The following is an 18,799-nucleotide window of genomic DNA, read 5'->3' as shown; positions in this document are numbered from 1 at the left end:
GGTATTTGAAGGAGATCTCACAAACAGGTTTGGTTTTTGAAGGTTAGAACTGATGGTCCAGAGAATTCATTTCATTCCAGAGAGAGAAAGAGAGGAATTTCTTGGGTTCCTTCAGGAATGCGTCTGGCTTTGCCTCATCTTTGTATATTTGAACTATGCATACGGCAAAAGAAAACATGAGGATTTCACAGATTTAAGGTGCGAAAAGTCACTGGGTTCTCTAAGAGGTCTGGGATTCTTCTGCTGGAAAAATAAGTTTGTTGAGAAAAAATGAGTTGGAGGAGGCTGTTACTGAAGAGAAGCAGAATTGTTTTTACTAATCTGCTTATTACCCACTCTGTAGTGTGGAAACAAATTATTCATGCACAAGGTCCTCTTACTGTTCCTGGAATGCAGTGGAAAGAGAACAGATTAGTTTTTCTCCCTCAGAGCACAACCACTAGAAACATCCTACCTCAGATGAGATATTGCCTACTTATTTTCAAAAGACAGTGAAAAATGATGGATGTAAATGTTTGCTACAAAATAAATACATGCTAGAAACAGAAGCATTTGGGTCACAGCTATATTAGAGCTGCCTGTGTTCCCCTGTCACTGAGATTAAAACAAAAATGTCCAATACAATCATTCACAGCATGGGAGAGGGGAAGTTGAAGGATGGAAAGGCCAGTCATAAAAGGATTTCAGAATTTCAGTCCATAAGGAAGTGGCTTTCTGCATTGTCTGTTGCTGTGTGCAAGATAAGTATGGAGAAAGAAAATATGCAGTAACAAGGGCTCCTTTGTCCATCTCACCTGTCTAGATACCAAGTTTCAGACATGTTGCATTTTAATTGAAAGGTTGATACAATTTTTTAAAAAAGAAAACTTGTGGTGTTTGAAGTGACAAAGCCTGCTGTGACAAAAAAGCAGGGAAAGGGAATTTTTTTTAAAAAAGCAAACAACAACAAAAACCCACAAAAAACAAACAAAAAACAGAGGAAGAAGTCGAAACACCCTGGGTTGTGACTACTTCCAGGAAGGGGCTACAAGAGGCAGTTGGAAATTCTATTTGCTTTGCAACTGTGAGTTTCCCAGCCTGCTCCCTTTCTAAAGTATATTACTTTGGTTTTGGTTCATGAAGTTATCCCTGTTTTCTGGAACAGCTATGTATTTTCTTTATCTATCATCTATCTACCTGCCTGCCTATCATCTATCTATCTATTTACTATCTATTTTTTCTACCTTTCTCTATGAAGACCTTGGGTCAAGCAGGATAGAATTCCAGTGTATGTTCACTCTACCATTTAAAACAAGAGCTCTTGTAGGCATTCTCTAACACATCATAAACCTGAGCTTTCTAAAAGAGGGTGTGGTAAACTACCATGCATGGGCCATGTCTGACACAGTCTGCGTTTGTAAGTAAAGTTGTAATGGGACACAGCCTCATACATGTGTTATATAATGTCTCTGGCTACTTTCATGGTATAATGGAAGAGCTGAGTCATTGAGAGAGGGAAAACATGGCTTGGAAAACTTAAAATATTTAACATTTAGCCCTTTGCAGAAAATATTTGCTGACTCTTGTTTTAAAAGATCTCTCTTTAGAATGCTACCTATTGCCTTCTGGACAGAATCACAACTCTTTACCACAATCGACACAGCTTCAGCCCTGCTTCTATATCCAGCGTCATCTATTATATCCGCTCCTCCTCCTTATTTTCCTTCTGGCCATGCTGATGGATTGGCAGCTTCCCAGATGTGCAAGAATCTCTCCTCCCTTCCCGACATTCTCATGCTCTCCCTCTGCCTCTCAAGAACTCCCTGTCCCATCTCTCATGACAAATCTCTTCTTCATTCTTTAAGATGCAGCCCCTTTGCTCCTTCCTTAAGGATGTCTGTCTGGCTCTATTTTGGGTGACATGCTACTGCTGCATCTCCCAGAGCCAGCCTTTGTGTGTCAGCTACAGCATTTCTTTGCATCTATGTGCCATATGTCACCAAATCTGCCTAAGCTTGCATGAGTCACTGCATGACAACTTCAGACTCCACCAGCTTTGTCTCCACTAACCACGAGGCTTAGACATTTGTCCAGTATGCTCAGGGTTGTGGGGTGGTAGCAGTAACCAGCTGGTGAGCATCATCTCTCATATCAGAATCAAATCTGTAGATCTCTGCCGTTCATAAGTATTTGGAGTTTAAAATTAGCATAAAGATTTTCCTTAAAATAAGAACATATGGCTTAAGTAGGCTTTTGGAACATAGGATATTTCTGCTGGTTCATTTCAGTGTTCAGTATTCCCACATGAATCTAAACACGACTCTGCTCTTAGTAGCTGTGCGACCCTGGGAAAGTCACTCCATTTTCCTCAGCTAAATTTTGTTGTGTGAGTAATGAGAAGAGAGTTGTGGTTTGTGTTTAGTGAGTAATAACAAACAAAAGGCATTTAGCTTTCTGGAACCTGGTATGCCGTAGATCTTCATGAAATACTAGCTCTGTTGATAAAACGAGACTGAAAGAAGCTTTCAAAGTCAACAACAGTATCACGCAGTGAAGGACGTAGACGAGAAGCTGCTACTACAGCTTGCAGCTCCTGGAGGCCCATTTTGTCCATGACTTAGCAGGAATGCACTACCTTTCCATAAGGAGACACTGCCCACAGAAACCAAGGCCATTCTTTGAAGACAAATATGTTTTAATAGCCTTTACATTATGTAATAGCGTAATATAAATAATTTATTAATAATAATGTAAAATTATTTACATTATGATGTTACGACTTTTGTACAGAGCTTTACACCTAGATATTCTGAAGCTGGTGGTCTGTGAGTGGCATGGAGTGATGACCAACACACTCTGACCTGGGGTAGAACAACACGTGTCCCTGCAGTTTGCTGAATTTCAGGGCATCACCACCTTTTTTCAACTCCACAGAGAACAGCAGCACCTCGAGGGACAGATGTGCAAAAAGGAAGGTGGAGGCCCTTCTGCTGGAGAGGCGGCTGGGGAGGGTCCTTAGAGGAAGTGACAACTGAGCTCTTCTCTGAAGGGTGAAGCTGAATTACTTGAAGCTTAGGGTGAAGGGGTGTCCAGAGAAGTGGAGCCTGTGAGCCAAAAGCATAATGACTTGTCCAGAGAAGTGTAACAAGTTCCATATTGTTTCAGTGCCAAATCTGCACAGGAGTCACCAAAGAGCAGGATCCTGGAGCCAGGGCCTTGGATTTCACCCGCTGGCAATGGGAATGTACACTGGGAATTTTGGGGGGCAAAACGTGAAAATGTTTCCTCTTAGCTCCAATTCTCTGTCTCTCTGTCTCTTTCTGTCCCTCTCTCTTTCCCTTACCTTTTTTTATTATCCTAAGAAAACACAGATGTCTCAGACGTGGGGATTAGCAGCCTGCCTCTTTCTGGATGACTTCAGGGGAGCACTTTGGCCTCTGTGAACTTATTTACAATAATTCACGAATCTCGCCAAAAAAAAAAAAAAGTCATGGTAGCAGAGGTTAGAAAATCTCCTAGTATTTCTTCTGATGCTTTGAATTTATGATTAATATGTTTAATCTTCATCTTCTGAAAAGTCACCAGTTACACAGTGAGGACCATAAAGGGAGTCTGTTTCTGTGGCTTGTGGCTGCAACAGTCAGCGGTTTTGCAGCAATAGCATTGCATGTGGGTTTTGGGCTGATGATGCTCAACAGTGGACAATCCTCTTCACCTGCCTGGGCCCCACTGCCCGCCCTTCCATACAGAGCAGGGTCACAGCTGAGCTCTCTGAGACACCTCGCTGGATCTCAGCTTCTGAACTATCAAGTGTCTTCTAGGTGAAGGCTTGGTCTCATAGTCTTTGTGGCTTCCTCCAGGTAACACTTGGTTTTTTGACCTAACCCTGGTATTTGTGTGACACACGTGTGAATGTGCTCCCTGTGGCAGCGCTGAGGAAGGACTCAGTCATCACAGATGCCGAAAGGCAAATGCAGTGTGCTTTTTTCAAACATATCCAGTCTTGCATTTTTACCCATCAGCCCATTTGAAAAAGAAAAGAAAAAAAAAAGCCCCCCGTTAGAATTAAATCCCCTCTGGAGATAATGTGTATTTTTTAAATCTTTCACTTTTTTTATAGTCACATTTGCTCCCAGTGCCTGCCAGAATCCACTAGAGGGCAGAGACACCCATGTATATTTGTGTGGCACTTGCTGAGTGGTAAGAAAAACAGACACCCTGCCCTCCCAGAGCCAACCTCCAGTGCCGGGGCCAGTGGCAGCAAGTAAGAAAACCTCGGTTTCTGTATCTGCATCAGCTACATGGTGCTCGCACACAGGAGGCATCAACCAGTTTTCTCAGTTAAAGAGACAGAAACAAAATGTGTCTTTGCTACTTTTTGAATTTACCATGTGATCTAATGTTTTAACTTAATTGAATGAATAAACTCCCTATGCATCTGGACACATGCATGGAAAATTCACAAACATTTCAAACCAAAATAGAGTATTTTGACAAAAGAGAACTTCTTTTGATATGTGAATGTCACTTTTTTCTTTTAGTGATTTTAATTTAATGAAATTGAGAAGTCTGTGCCTCTAAAAGACTAAAGAGCAAGGTATTTCTCCATTTTGAAAAAAAATTGGCAAAATATCTTCTACTGTAGATACAAGTTAATTGGCTGAGGGTAATAAATAGAAGATTAAAAAATGACTTTTATCCCGTTATTCTGGCAAGGGCTACAGTGAATTACACAGCCTGGCTTGGCTTTGCATGCCACGTGCTGGAAGCCAGCAGTCATGCAGGCCATGCTCTCCCACACTTAGAAAAAAAGCGCATAAGAAAGAGCTCCATCAAGTTCACACAGAATGACCTCCAGCAAGACCTGGGAGATGGATTTCTGGATGGAGGCTGCTGCTGGAGGAGACAATGCCACTGCAGATGGCTCACACTGCTCCCACGCTGTAGGGGCCAGTGACTTGGGGTTCCCACATGCCGTCCCATTGGGGAACCGTGGAGATTCACCCCAGCTGGGTGGACTCTTCTGTGTCCCCTGTCAAGAAGCTCCACGGCTTACCTTGGTTTTTTCCTTTTTAAAATTCTCTGGTGTTTTCCTGTCCAGTGGGGGCTGCATCTCACCTTAGAAGAAAACATTTTCCAACTAGGAGCTGTCTTGGTAGCTGGTCCAGAGTAAGGTCTCCTCTCTCTGGAGTGAGGTCCAGCCAAGTAACTCCAGCCAGAATTCTCACTGAGTGGGGCTGGATCTGCCCTGTTCTCCTCCCATCCTCATGCTGACTGTGGAAATCCATCCGTGCCCTATGCAAAGTCCTGCATCTTGGACTGTAAAATGGCAAAAGCCAAATTTAAAACATATGATTATATTGACTGTACGAGGAAAAGAAAGTTCTAAGGTAGACAATTGGTAAGCAAGCAATAATGTGTAACTTGCTAGAACACTAGGGTGTTTTTTATTTGTCTGATTATTTTCTGTTTAACAGGCTGGCTAAGAGCCAGTGGGAGAGAAAGCTCGCTGGGAACTGAGAGGCATGAGGTCACCTCAGTCCCAACATTTCCATGTAAATGATGATGCGAGGTGGGCTGGTGGCAAGATCAGAGCAGAACTGAAGGCGATAGAGACATGAAAAACCCTTCAAAACAAAATCAATGAATCCAGGAGCTGGTTTTTTGAAAAGATCCACAAAATAGACCAATAGCCAGACTAATAAAAAGAAGAAAAGAGAGAAGAACCAAATAGACGCAATAAGAACGTATATAGGGGATATCACCACTGATCCCACAGAAATACAAACTATCATCAGAGAATACTATAAACGCATCTATGCAAATAAACTAGAAAATCTAGAAGAAATAGATAAATTACTGGACACATACACCCTCCCAAGTCTAAACCAGGAGGAAGTCGAATCCCTGAATAAACCAATAACAAGTTCTGAAATTGAGGCTGTAATTAATAGCCTACCAACCAAAAAAAAGTCCAGGACCAAATGGATTCACAGCCGAATTCTACCAGAGGTACAGACAGGAGCTGGTACCACTCCTTCTGAAACTATTCCAAAAAACAGAAAAAGAGGGAATCCTCCCTAACTCATTTTATGAGGCCAGCATCATCCTGATACCAAAACCTGGCAGAGACACAAGAAAGAAAGAAAATTTCAGGCCAGTATTCCTGATGAACATCAACGCAAAAATCCTCAACAAAATACTGGCAAACCGAGTCCAGCAGCACATCAGAAAGTTTATCCACCACGATCAAGTCAGCTTCATGCCTGGGATGCAAGGCTGGTTCAACACACGCAAATCAATAAACGTAATCCACCACATAAACAGAACCAAAGACAAAAACCACATGATTATCTCTATAGATGCAGAAAAGGCCTTCAACAAAATTCAACAGCCCTTCATGCTAAAAACTCTCAATAAACTAGGTATTGATGGAATGTATCTCAAAATAATAAGAGCTATTTATGACAAACTCATAGCCAATATCATACTGAATGGGCAAAAACTGGAAGCATTCCCTTTGAAAACTGGCACAAGACAAGGATGCCCTCTCTTACCACTCCTATTCAACACAGTATTGGAAGTTCTGGCCAGGGCAATGAGGCAAGAGAAAGAAATAAAGGGTATTCAAATAGGAAGAGAGGAAGTCAAATGGTCTCTGTTTGCAGACGACATGATTGTATATTTAGAAAACCCCATTGTCTCAGCTGGGCACCGTGGCTCACGCCTGTAATCCCAGCACTTTGGGAGGCCGAGGCGGGTGGATCACAAGGTCAGGAGATCCAGACCATCCTGGCTAACACGGTGAAACCCCGTCTCTACCAAAAATACAAAAAATTAGCTGGGCGTGGTGGCGGGCGCCTGTGGTCCCAACTACTCGGGAGACTGAGGCAGGAGAATGGCATGAACCCGGGAGGCGGAGCTTGCAGTGAGCCGAGATCGCGCCACTGAACTCCAGCCTGGGCAACAGAGTAAGACTCTGTCTCAAAAAAAGAAAAAAGAAAAAAAAGAAAACCCCATCGTCTCAGTCCAAAATCTCCTTAAGCTGATAGGCAACATCAGCAAAGTCTCAGCATATAAAATCAATGTGCAAAAATCACAAGCATTCCTATACACCAATAACACACAAACAGAGATCCGAATCATGAGTGAACTCCCATTCGCAATTGCTACAAACAGAATAAAATACCTGGGAATACAATTTACAAGGGATGTCAAGGACCTCTTCAAGGAGTACTACAAATCACTGCTCAAAGAAATAAGAGAGGACACAAACAAATGGAAAAACATTCCATGCTCATGGATAGGAAGAATCAATACCGTGAAAATGGCCACACTGCCCAGAGTAATTTATAGATTCAATGCGATCCACATCAAGCTAACACTGACTTTCTTCACAGAAGTGGAAAAAACTACTTTAAATTTCATGTGGAACTAAAAAAGAGCACACACAGCCAAGACAATCCTGGGGAAAAAGGGCAAAGCTGGAGGCATCATGCTACCTGACTTCAAACTCTACTACAAGGCTACAGTAAGCAAAACAGCATGGTACTGGTACCAAAACAGATTATAGACAATGGAACAGAACAGAGACCTCAGAAACAACATCCACATCTACTAGCATCTGATCTTTGACAAACCTGACAAAAACAAGCAATGGTGAAAAGATTCCCTATTTAATAAATAGTGTTGGGAAAACTGGTTAGCCATATGCAGAAAACTGAAACTGGACCCCTTCCTTACACCTTATACAAAAATCAACTCAAGATGGATCAAAGACTTAAACGTAAGACCTAGAACCATAAAAATCCTAGAAGAAACCCTGGGCAATACCATTCAGGACATAGGCATGGGCAAAGACTTCACGTCTAAAACACCAAAAGCAATGGCAACAAATGCCAAAACTGACAAATGGGATCTAATTAAACTAAAGAGCTTCTGCACAGCAAAATAAACTATCATCAGACTGAACAGGCAACCTACAGAATGGGAGACAATTTTTGCAATCTACTCATCTGACAAAGGGCTAATATCCAGAATCTACAAAGAACTTAAACAAATTTACAAGAAAAAAAAACCCATCAAAAAGTAGGCAAAGAATATGAACAGACACTTCTCTAAAGAAGACATTTATGCAGCCAATAGACATATGAAAAAATGTTCATCATCACTGGTCATTAGATAAATGCAAATCAAAACCACAATGAGCTACCATCTCACACCAGTTAGAATGGCGATCATTAACAAGTCAGGAAACAACAGATGCTGGAGAGGATGTGGAGAAATAGGGACGCTTTTACACTGTTGGTGGGACTGTAAATTAGTTCCACCATTGTGGAAGACAGTGTGGCGATTCCTTAAGAATCTAGAACTAGAAATACCATTTGACCCAGCAATCTCATTACTGGGTATATACCCAAAGGATTATAAATCATTCTACTACAAAGACACATGCACACATATGTTTATTGCAGCACTATTCACAATAGCAAAGACTTGGAACCAACCCAAATGTCCATCAATAATAGACGAAAGAAAATGTGGCACATATACACCATGGAATACTATGCAGCCATAAAAAAGGATGAGTTCATGTCCTTTGCAGAGACATGGATGAAGCTAGAAACCATCATTCTCAACAAACTATCACAAGAACAGAAAACCAAACATCGCAAGTTCTCACTCATAAGTGGGAGTTGAACAATAAGAACACATGGACATAGGGAGGGGAACCTCATACCAGGACCTGTCGGGGGGTGGGGAGCTAGGGGAGGGATAGCATTAGGACAAATACCTAATGTAGGTGACAGGTTGATGGGTGCAGCAAGCCACCATGGCACGTGTATACCTATGTAACAAAAACTGCACATTCTGCACATGTACCCCAGAACTTAAAGTATAAGAAAAAAAAAAAAAGATGTATACTGGGAGGCTGAGGTGGGCAAATCACTTGAGCTCAAGAGTTCAAGACCAGCCTGGCCAACATGGTGAAACACCATCTCTACTAAAAAGAGAAAAATTAGCCGGGTGTGGTGGTGGGTGCCTGCAATCCCAGCTACTTGGGAGGCTGAGGCAGGAGAATCACTTGAGCCCAGGAGACAGAGGATGCAGTGAGCCGAGATTGCGCACCACTGCATTCCAGCCTGGGTGACAAGGCAACTCCATCTCAAAATAAAAACAAAAGGTACAAATGGCAAACAGGTACAAAAAAAGTGCTCAACATCACTGATCAACAGAAAAATGCAAGTGAAAACTACATTGAGATATCTCATCCGGGCAGAAATGGCTGTAATCCAAAAGACAGACAATAACAAATGCTGGCAAGGATGTGGAGAAAAGGGAACCCTTGAACACTGCTGGTGGGAATGTAAATTAGTACAACCTCTACGGAGAACAGTTTGAAGCTTCCTCAAAAACTAAAAATAGAGCTACCATATGATTCAGGAATCCCATTCCTAAGTATACATCCAAAAGAAAAAAAAATCAGTATATTGAAGAAAGATCTGAACTCATGTTTATTTTCTGCACTATTCTCAATAGTCATGATTTGGGAGCAACCTAAGTGTCCATCAACAGAAGAATGGATAAAGAAAATGTACATATACACAATGAAGTGTGATTAATATTTAGCCACAAAAAAATGATATTCAGTCATTTGCAACAACATGAATGGAACTGGAGGTCATTATGTTAAGTGAAATAAGCCAAGCAAAGACAGACAAACTTCAGATGTTCTCACTTATTTGTGGGAGCTAAAAATGAAAACAATTGAACTCATGGACATACAGAGTGGAAAGAAGGTTACCAGAGCTTGGAAAGGGTAGTTAGGGGGTGGGGGAGAGTGGGAATAGTTAATGGGTATGAAAAAATAGAAAGAATGGGTAAGACCTAGTATTTGCTAGCACAACAGGGTGAATATAGTCAAAAATAATTTAATTGTACATTTTAAAATAACTAACAGTATAATTGGATTGTTTGAAACACAAAGGACAAGTGTTTGACAAGATGGATACCCCATTTACCCTGATGTGATTTTTATACATTGCATGTTTGTATCAAAATATCTCATGTAACCCATAAAAATACACTCCTACTATGTACCCACAAAATTAAAAAAATAATTTTTTTACAAAAAGGAATCCCACATTGATATATGTGTATTACGAAAATATTTTCATTCAGAAAATATGAAATCTGCACCTCTAGCCCTCTGACTAAATACAAGGCAGATTATCTATCCCTCGAAAGTTTGATAACCTTGGATTAATATGAAATAAATATGATTAAGAAATCCATCACATTTACATGATATTTATACACTATTGCCTATCTTAGATTATAAACCATGGCATGCAATGGTAAAGTCTTCTTACTGTTCTTGCAAGTTTTCCTTTGATTATTCTTGCTAGGATTCAAATATACCCCAAAGCACAACTTTTATTTGAATAAAAAGTGATCCATAACTTTAAATAAATAAGTTCAAAAATATAAATATAAATGAATATAAATATTAATTTATATCACATGTAGGCATAACACAACACAATAGAAAAGATAACTATATTGTGGATAGGGAGAAAATAGAAAATCAAGTCATTAGAAATTCAGGTCTTTTTTCCAACACAAAGCAGAAGTGCTCAACTGCTATCCGTATTTAACTGTAAACATCTCATTATAAACCAAAGAAGCATGTCTCATGATGTCACCGGATGTGGTACTCCCTGAAGCATTTGGCATGGACACCCTTCTGGCACTTCTCACACCGGGTATTGGTCTGCGAGTGGCAGAGGGCACACCGGGTCCTCTTGTCCTGATGGATAATCCAGTGCCCAATCATATCGAAGCGGCTCTCAGTCTCCAACCGCCTGCTTCGCCTCCCTTGAGACGTTGTGTCAGCATTGCTCTCCAGATACACACAGGCAATGTATCTCCGGAAGGCAAGGAGGTCCACCTGGGCATCTTGGCAGCAGATTCTATGCAGCTGCCATGCATTGTTGAGGGCAGCATCAATGACATAGCCAATAAAGCTTGAGTACCACTTCATGCCTCGGATCTTCACCTTGTACTTGGCAATATTCTGATCCATCCTACCAACGCCGCCCACCTTCTCCTGATACAGCTTCACCAGTGATGGCTGGTGGACCTGAGTCCGCGTTTTAGCTGCTCCAGAGTGACGACTGGTCAGCCTCACTGGCTCTATGCCCACAGCATTGGAGCAAATGTTGACCACGCTGCTATCGTGCCAGCGGCACACGATGATCTCCTCACTCTCATCGACTTTGTAATCAAATGAACCCCTCTTCATTTTTTTCAGTTCTTTGGGGTCTTTTAGGGGACATCGCTCAGTCCTGTACTCACGAACAGTTCCTGTGGCTTTCACCCCCTTTTTCCTCAAAATGGACATCAGTTTAACACTTGTGAAAACCTTGTCAAAAAATATGTGATATGGCAGAAAACCACGCTCCTGAAGCGCATCCACAAATTTTATTACCATACTGCCTCCTAGATCCAAGCTCCTGTCTGGCTTGGTAAACAGTGTGCCCTGTGAGGGCTCAAACCACACCAAGTAGCCTCTGCTGGTTGTCCCACACCAAATCTTGTAGCCAAGTCGCACAGGCTTCCCCCTGTGCAGCTGCTTGGACCCCCGGTGCCCAAAGTACTCACACATAGACTCGCCAAAGCTGTAGAACTCCTCCAAGGGTGCATGCTTCTGGAAATTGCAGTTCATCCGGATGATGAGAGGTCTGACCTTGGCAAACCTATCACTTGCATCAAGTTCGTTGTTATCTGCAAAATGTAAGTATGAGAAGATTAGTTCAAATCTGTCCCTTCTAATTGCATCAGCCACAAGATGATGATGTGAATCGGGAGAGGTTTCCCAGAACATCCTTCTCCTTGGATAAGAGATGTACCCACTTAAAATCAAAATGCCCAAAACACACTTCAATTCCTGAGCCGTAAGACTCAAATTGACATTTTTCTGCCAAGCATAACGATTGGTTTCATTAACAATGAAATTAATTGTTCCTTCATCAAAAAACAACTCAAAAAGGCCCACGGGACTCAGCTCTTGGCTTTTCAGATTCTCAATATGAGGATCTGATGCCGTCCAACTGCCAAAGTCTGGACGAATATCTCTTTTGGTCCAAATGCGCTGAGGTTTCACAACTGCTTTCTGCCTCTTCTTGGCCGGCTGCAGCTCCAGGTCGTCATTATCCTCCCCGGTGCCAGAATCCTCACACAGGACTGAAGCATGCAGCACACTGCCAGGTAGGTGAGCACCTCGCTGGCTGTCTTCATCACCTGAGTCCTCATCAGTGAATTCCCCCGCAGCATTGTCGGGAGGTGCAATGAAAATCTCTTCCCTGTTGTTGTTGGACTCTTCCTCCTCCATAGCATTCAGAACCTCAAGCAGCTTTGCAGACTTCACCTTTGAATGGATACCTCTCCCAGCAATGACATCTCTGTTATGACAGGAAACAGAATCAGGAAGAGGCCATGCAAGAAAGCCAATGCTTCAGCAGAAAAGAGGAGGGTGCTCCCACTATAAAACACTTTCACTTGAATGGCTTCACAGATCTGGCACCACAAGGCACAGCATTTAGTAAGTAAATTTTCCAGCTAAACACAGATTCTGCTTTTTATTATAATTTTTTTTTTTTAGACGGAGTCATGCTCTGTCACCCAGGCTGGAGTGCAGTGGTGCATTGCAACCTCCACCTCCTGGGTTCAAGCGATTCTCCTGCCTCAGCCTCCCGAGTACCTGGGACTACAGGTGCGTGCCACCATGCCTGGCTAATTTTTTTATATTTTTAGTAGTGATGGGGTTTCACCGTGTTAGTCAGGATGGTCTCGATCTCCTGACCTCGTGATCCACCCGCCTCAGCCTCCCAAAGTGCTGGGATTACAGGCGTGAGCCATGGCACCCGGCCCACAGATTCTGCTTTTAAGTGCAGAAGTATTTTAACAATGGGAGACGGAATAAAGGGGTCTTACCTACTTCCTTTCCTTCTTAAACGATGTACTCTAAAGCAGAGGGTCCCTTTAGTGATGAATCCAGATGCTGCTGTCATCACCCCAGATAACAGAAACTGGCAACAGGGAGCCCTGGGCAGCTGCAGTGACACCCACTCCTGTCCCCTCAGACTCAATGGCCCTAGGAGCTCTGCAATTACATTTGTCTTACTATACCTTCCCTCTCTTATTGACAAATAGAAGTTTCCCTCATTCCCCAAATTCTCAAACTCTCCCAACTTGAACTCTCACTACCCAAATTCAAGAACTGAGCAGATTTGGATTTTCAGGTAGCTCCCTTGCGGGTATCCTACTGTATGCTAACTGCAATTCAGAAGCCAAATCAATTTGGAAAACATGGAAACTCCTGACACTCTCTGGCCCTGTGGACATAGGAACCAAATGGATGGTGAGTGATACAGGTGCTCCTCGACTTACAATCAGGTTACATCCCAATAAACCCATCATGAGTTAAAAATGTCATAAGTCGAAAATGCATTTAATACACCTAACCTACCAAACATCATAGTGTAGCCTAGCCTACCTTAAATGTGCTCAGAACATTTACATGAGCCTATGGTTGGGAAAAAAGTCATCTAACACAAAGCCTATTTTATAATTAAGTATTAAATAGCTCATATGATTTATTGACTAGTGGACTGAAAGTGAAAAACAGAGTGACAGTATGGGTACTGAAAGTACAGTTTCTACAGAATGTATCTGGCTTTTACACCATCTTAAGTTGAACCACGCTAAGTGGGAGACTCTCTGTACTTGCATTTGAGCACAGACAGTGAGCAGGTGCTGCCCAGGGGCTGGCGATGGGTACACTCCACTCCCACCCTGCACAACACTTTAGTTCTAATTGGAGGAGTCAGACAACAAATCAACAGACAAGTAGCTATGCAGGATGGTGTCAGGTAGCAATGAATGCCATCCCGGATAAGGGGCAGAATGCAACAAAGGGGTAGAGCTAGGGCTGCTATTTTGGACAGAATGGTGAGAGAAGGCTCACAGAGTGGGAGACCTGAAGGAGGTGAGAGAAAGAGCCCTACAGACAGCTGGAGACAAGATGTCCCAGGCAGAGAGAAAGAACCACAGGCACACAGCCCTGACACTGAAGGGATTCGACATCTGCAGAACAGCAAGGAGATCAGCGAGGCTGCAGGTGCAATGAGGACAAGAGAGCAGAGCAGAGCCAGAGAGAACCAGGCCCCACAGGACTCCACAGGCCCTGGCCAGGACTTCCAGTGTTCAGCTGCCATAGGTAGCCCCAGGGGTGGGGGTGAACCATGGAACAGGGTAGTGAGGAATCATATCTAGGCTGTAAACACATCACCCTGGCTATGAGAATGGACTCAGCATGGAGGGTAGGCACAGAGGTCCCTGCAGCTTCCCTGTGCCCCTTTGCAGGCCCCAACCTCTACGTGAGGACCCTCCATCCCAGAGGGAGGATGCAGGATTTACCACAGAGGCTGCATCAGTGCAGACTGCCCATGGACTTTGGAGTTCAGGCTGCATTAGAAATTCACTCCAACCTCACTTCCTGGAGACTGACTGTCAGCTGCCATGCTGACCTCCAGGGAGGTGAGGTATTCACTCATCCAAGCTCTGCATGGGCCAGGAAAAGAGACCGGTTTGAAGGGAAAGAAAATTAAAAGCCCTTCTCATGGACCTTGGAGTAAGGTTCTCAGGGGACAGCAGCCATCTTCACGCTTTCCTGACCTGTCCTCACCCAGTTCACAGGGGCAGAGCCAAGGCTGCAAGCTCCAGGTCTCTACCAGGCTTGACTGCCCAAGCTCCAGCTCACCCCCAGACTCTCAAACAACTTCTGCACATGACTGTTCAAACCCCAGGCATGAGAAAGCCTGCGGGGACTGAGGTGGCCCCAGGAGTAGCCATCTGGTGTCTTTATCTTGAAAGATGAGGAAAGTGAAGTCATGGTTTTCTATCGAGTGTAAACATTAGTGCTACATAACCACACCCATACCACGCAACTGTCAGCCTTTTCCCATTTTTCCCATTTTTCCCATTCTTCTCCCATCTCTTCTCCCTTCTTCCTTTATACTTCCTGGACACCAACTGTTACACTGAGGCCGAGAGCTAAAAATGTCATGGACCTGGCCTTTCAAAAGCATAGGGGAATAAATTCTTCAATAAAACATTTGATCAAACGGCACTCCTACCTGGATGTTGAAGCCATGATGAAGTGGGAAGATGAAGCTGTCTTTACTCACAGAGTCTAAGAACCTGTAAGACAAGAAAAGTCAATTTAAAAAAAATTGTATCTTAAGAAGCAAGGCAACAGGATCTTTTCTACCATTTAAGGGAAAAATATATCTGACTTAAGATTCACTACCTTAATAGTGTCTGGGTCGACTGGTTATTCAGATGGAAAAGAACAAACTCCTTCATCTCACAACTCACACCAAAATACATTCTAAAGTAGATGATATTTGGGGCTAGATGAAGTCTTCCCTTGTGGGGTGGCAGGGGGCTTTCCACTGCATTCTAGGATGTTTAACAGCATCCCTGGCTTCTACTAATAGATGCCAGTAGAACATCCCGCTGCACTATCCATAATAGCTAAACATCAGAAAAACCTAAAAGACTACCAACTGGGAAATGAATATATTAATTAGAAGTTTAAAAAAATGAACTACCTACACAGCAGACAGATCCTGAAAACAACACTTAATGAAACAAAGCTGCAGAGAGAAAGTGTAGAACACCACTTATATAACTATAAATACCCACAAGAAATTCCCTGTGTTCTCAGCAGATACTACGTGCAGGGAAGGAGTACAAAACCAGAACCGGAAGGCTACACGCTAGCTCTTCACAGAAGTGGTACCCACAGAGGAGGGAGGGAAACTGGAGTGAGGAAGTGGAAGATGAGATGGGGTGAGGGGGGAGAGGAAGGCCAACCAGATCTGTTAGTTCTTTTTATAAAATCTGAGTGCTCTGGCCAGGCGCGGTGGCTCACACCTGTAATCCCAGCACTTTGGGAGGCCGAGGCGGGCAGATCACCTGAGGTCGGGAGTTCGAGACCAGCCTGACCAACATGGAGAAACCCCGTGTCTACTAAAACTACAAAATTAGCCAGGCGTGGTGGCACATGCCTGTAATCCCAGCTACTCAGGAGGCTGAGGCAGGAGAATCGCTGGAACCCAGGAGGCGAGGTTGCAGTGAGCCGAGATCGCACCATTACACTCCAGCCTGGGCAACAAGAGTGAAACCCTGTCTCAAAAAAAAAAAAAAAAAAAATCTGAGCGCTCACTTCGGGAGCACATATACTAAAATTGGACCAATACTGAGAAGATTAGCATAGCCTGTCCACAAAGATGACATGCAAATTCATAAGTGTTCCATATTTTAAAAAAAATCTGAATCAAATATGGCAAAATATGTTAATATGCGTTAAATCTGGGAGGTGGGGACATGGATGTTGATATATTTGTCTCTGTATCTTCTGTATGTTTGAAATATTTTGGAGTAAAGACATTAGAAACTCTTTTAGCAAGTGAGCACTTAAGTGCAGAGTACTGTTTTAAGCATTTTTCCCGATGTCAATGCATTTCAGTCCTTTCATGTCTTCTTGAGGTTGTAGTAACCCCCATTTAACCATTGAGGAAACTGAGGCATGGAAAGAAGTGACTTGCCCAGCGATGCAGAACAAAATCACAACAGATTTGGAAAGTGTTAGTGTCCAAGGGCATCTAATTAGTTTTCCAGGAGATTAGACAGTCACACTTGAATAATTTAATGGAAAACCAGTCGCCCTGACCCTGTCAATAAATTGATAAAATGCAGTAATACTGGGGGGAAATGCAAACAGAAGTCAGGAAGCATCCCTGTTTATCCAGAGCTCACAGAAATTAATTATAGGAGTAGGGGGATTTGCACGTGCACACAATGATGATGGGAGTTTCCACAAGGATTCCAGCTAAGGAAATATCTCAGCACCACAGGGACCCCATGCCAATATTTTCATCCCAGCCACTCCAGCTCCATCCATGGCTAAAAGGGGCAAAAATACAGCTTGGGCTGTGGTTTCAGAGGGTGTAAGCCCAAGCCTTGGTGGCTTCCATGGAGTGTTGGGCCTGTGGGTGCACAGAAAGTAAGAGTTGAGATTTGGGGATCTTCACCTACATTTCACAGGATGTATGGAAACGCCTAGATGTCCAGAGAGAAGTCTGCTGCAGGGGTAAAACCCTCATGGAGAACCTCTGCTAGGGCAGTGCAAAGGGAAAATGTGGGGTTGGAGCCTTCTCACAGAGTCCCCACTAGGGCATGCCCACTGGAGCTGTGGGAAGGGGTGCACCATCCTGCAGAACCCATGGTCGATCCACTGACAGCTTGCACCATGAACCTGGAAAAGCCACAGGCACTCAACACCAGCACATGAAAGCAGCCATGGGGGCTGTACCCTGTGGAGCCACAGAGGCAGATCTGCCCAATGCCTTGGGAGCCCACCCCTTGCTTCAGTGGGCCCTGGATGTGAGATGTGAAGTCAAAGGAGATCATTTTGGAGCTTTAAGATATAATGACTGCTCTGCTGGGTTTTAGACTTCCGTGGGGCCTGTAGCCCCTTTGTTTTGGCCAATATCTCCCATTTAGAACAGGAATATTTACCCAATGCCTGTACTCCCATTGTATCTTGGAAGTAACTAATTTGCTTTTGATTTTACTGGGTCATAGGTGGAAGGGACTTGCCTTGTCTCAGATGAGACTTTGGACTTAGACTTTTGAGTTCGTGCTGGAATAAGTTAAGACTTTGGGAGACTGTTGGAAAGGCCTGATTGTGTTTTGACGCATGAGAAGAACATGAAATTTGGAGGGGCAGGGGCAGAATGATATGGTTTGGTTCTGTATCCCCACCAAAATCTCATCACAAATTGTAATCTTCGTGTGTCAGGGGAGGGGCCTGGTGGGAGGTAATTGAATCATGTGGTGGGGGGAGTGGGTACTTCCCTCTTGCTGTTCTCATAGTAGTGAGTGAGTTCTCATGAGATCTGGTTGTTTGAAAGTGTGTGGCACTTTCATTTCTCTCTCTCTCATGCCACCACGTAAGACATGACACTTCACCTTCTGCCATGATTGTAAGTTTCCTGAGGCCTCCCCAGCCATGTGGAACTGTGAGTAATTAAACCTCCTTCCTTTCTAAATTACCAATCTCAGGTATTTCTTTATAATAGTGTAAAAATGGACTAATACAAGGTGGATTTGTGAGATTTCAAGGGCTGGGTTTGGAGGATAAGATCAATTCAGACCCTCCAAATCAAGCATCTAGGGAACCCTGATGCAAGGGGTGGGCTCTCAAGGCATTCAGCAGGCTCTGTGGCTCTGCACGGTACAGTTCCTGTGACTGCTTTCACAGCTGGTGTTGAGTGCTGCACCTTTTCCAGGTGCAAGGTGCAAGCTATCAGCGGATCTACCATTCTAGGTTCTGGAGGATGGTGGCCCTCTCATCGCAGCTCCACTAGGCAGTGCCACAGTAGGAAATCTGTGTGGGTGCTCCGACCCCACATTCCCTTCCACACTGCACTAGGAGAGTTTCTCCATGAGGGCTGCAAATTTTCCATATCTTTACGCTTTGCTTCCCTTTTAAACATAAGTTTCCATTTCAGACCAATCTCTTTGTGAATGCATATAAGCATACACTTTGAGAAAGAGCCAGGTTACATATTGAACATTTTGCTGCTTAGAAATTTGTTCTGGCAGATACCCTAAATCATCTCTCTCAGATTCACAGTTCCACAGATCCCTAGGGCAGGGGCAAAATGCCACCAGTCTCTTTGCTGAA

The 18,799-nt window shown here is 43.4% G+C and overlaps 1 protein-coding gene and 1 non-coding gene across 4 annotated transcripts; one reads left to right on the top strand and one right to left on the bottom strand.

The window, feature by feature from the left end:
• Positions 1-9,895: 9,895 nt before the first annotated feature.
• Positions 9,896-15,758, bottom strand: LOC115930073 (piggyBac transposable element-derived protein 2). 3 transcript variants are annotated; one of them, XM_031007791.3, is made up of 2 exons: positions 15,180-15,758; positions 9,896-12,443 (listed from the first exon to the last, which is right to left on the bottom strand). In XM_031007791.3, the coding sequence occupies exons 1-2, from the start codon at positions 15,194-15,196 to the stop codon at positions 10,682-10,684; spliced, it is 1,779 nt and encodes a 592-aa protein (XP_030863651.3). In that variant the 5' UTR covers positions 15,197-15,758; the 3' UTR covers positions 9,896-10,681. The 3 variants fall into 3 exon arrangements, with proteins under 3 accessions (XP_030863651.3, XP_063562920.1, XP_055237397.2); XM_063706850.1 differs by having other exon boundaries at positions 9,896-11,766; XM_055381422.2 differs by lacking the exon at positions 15,180-15,758 and adding an exon at positions 12,976-15,172.
• A 507-nt stretch (positions 15,759-16,265) lies between these two features.
• LOC115933511 (U6 spliceosomal RNA) lies at positions 16,266-16,371 on the top strand. The gene has a single exon (XR_004069335.3). It is a non-coding gene; the product is annotated as a U6 spliceosomal RNA (small nuclear RNA).
• The last annotated feature ends 2,428 nt before the right edge of the window (positions 16,372-18,799 follow it).

Source organism: Gorilla gorilla, chromosome 1, assembly GCF_029281585.2.
Source record: "Gorilla gorilla gorilla isolate KB3781 chromosome 1, NHGRI_mGorGor1-v2.1_pri, whole genome shotgun sequence".
Classification (NCBI taxonomy): domain Eukaryota; kingdom Metazoa; phylum Chordata; class Mammalia; order Primates; family Hominidae; genus Gorilla; species Gorilla gorilla.
Note: the sequence above shows the minus strand (reverse complement) of the source record. Positions and strands in the feature narration are given on the sequence as shown.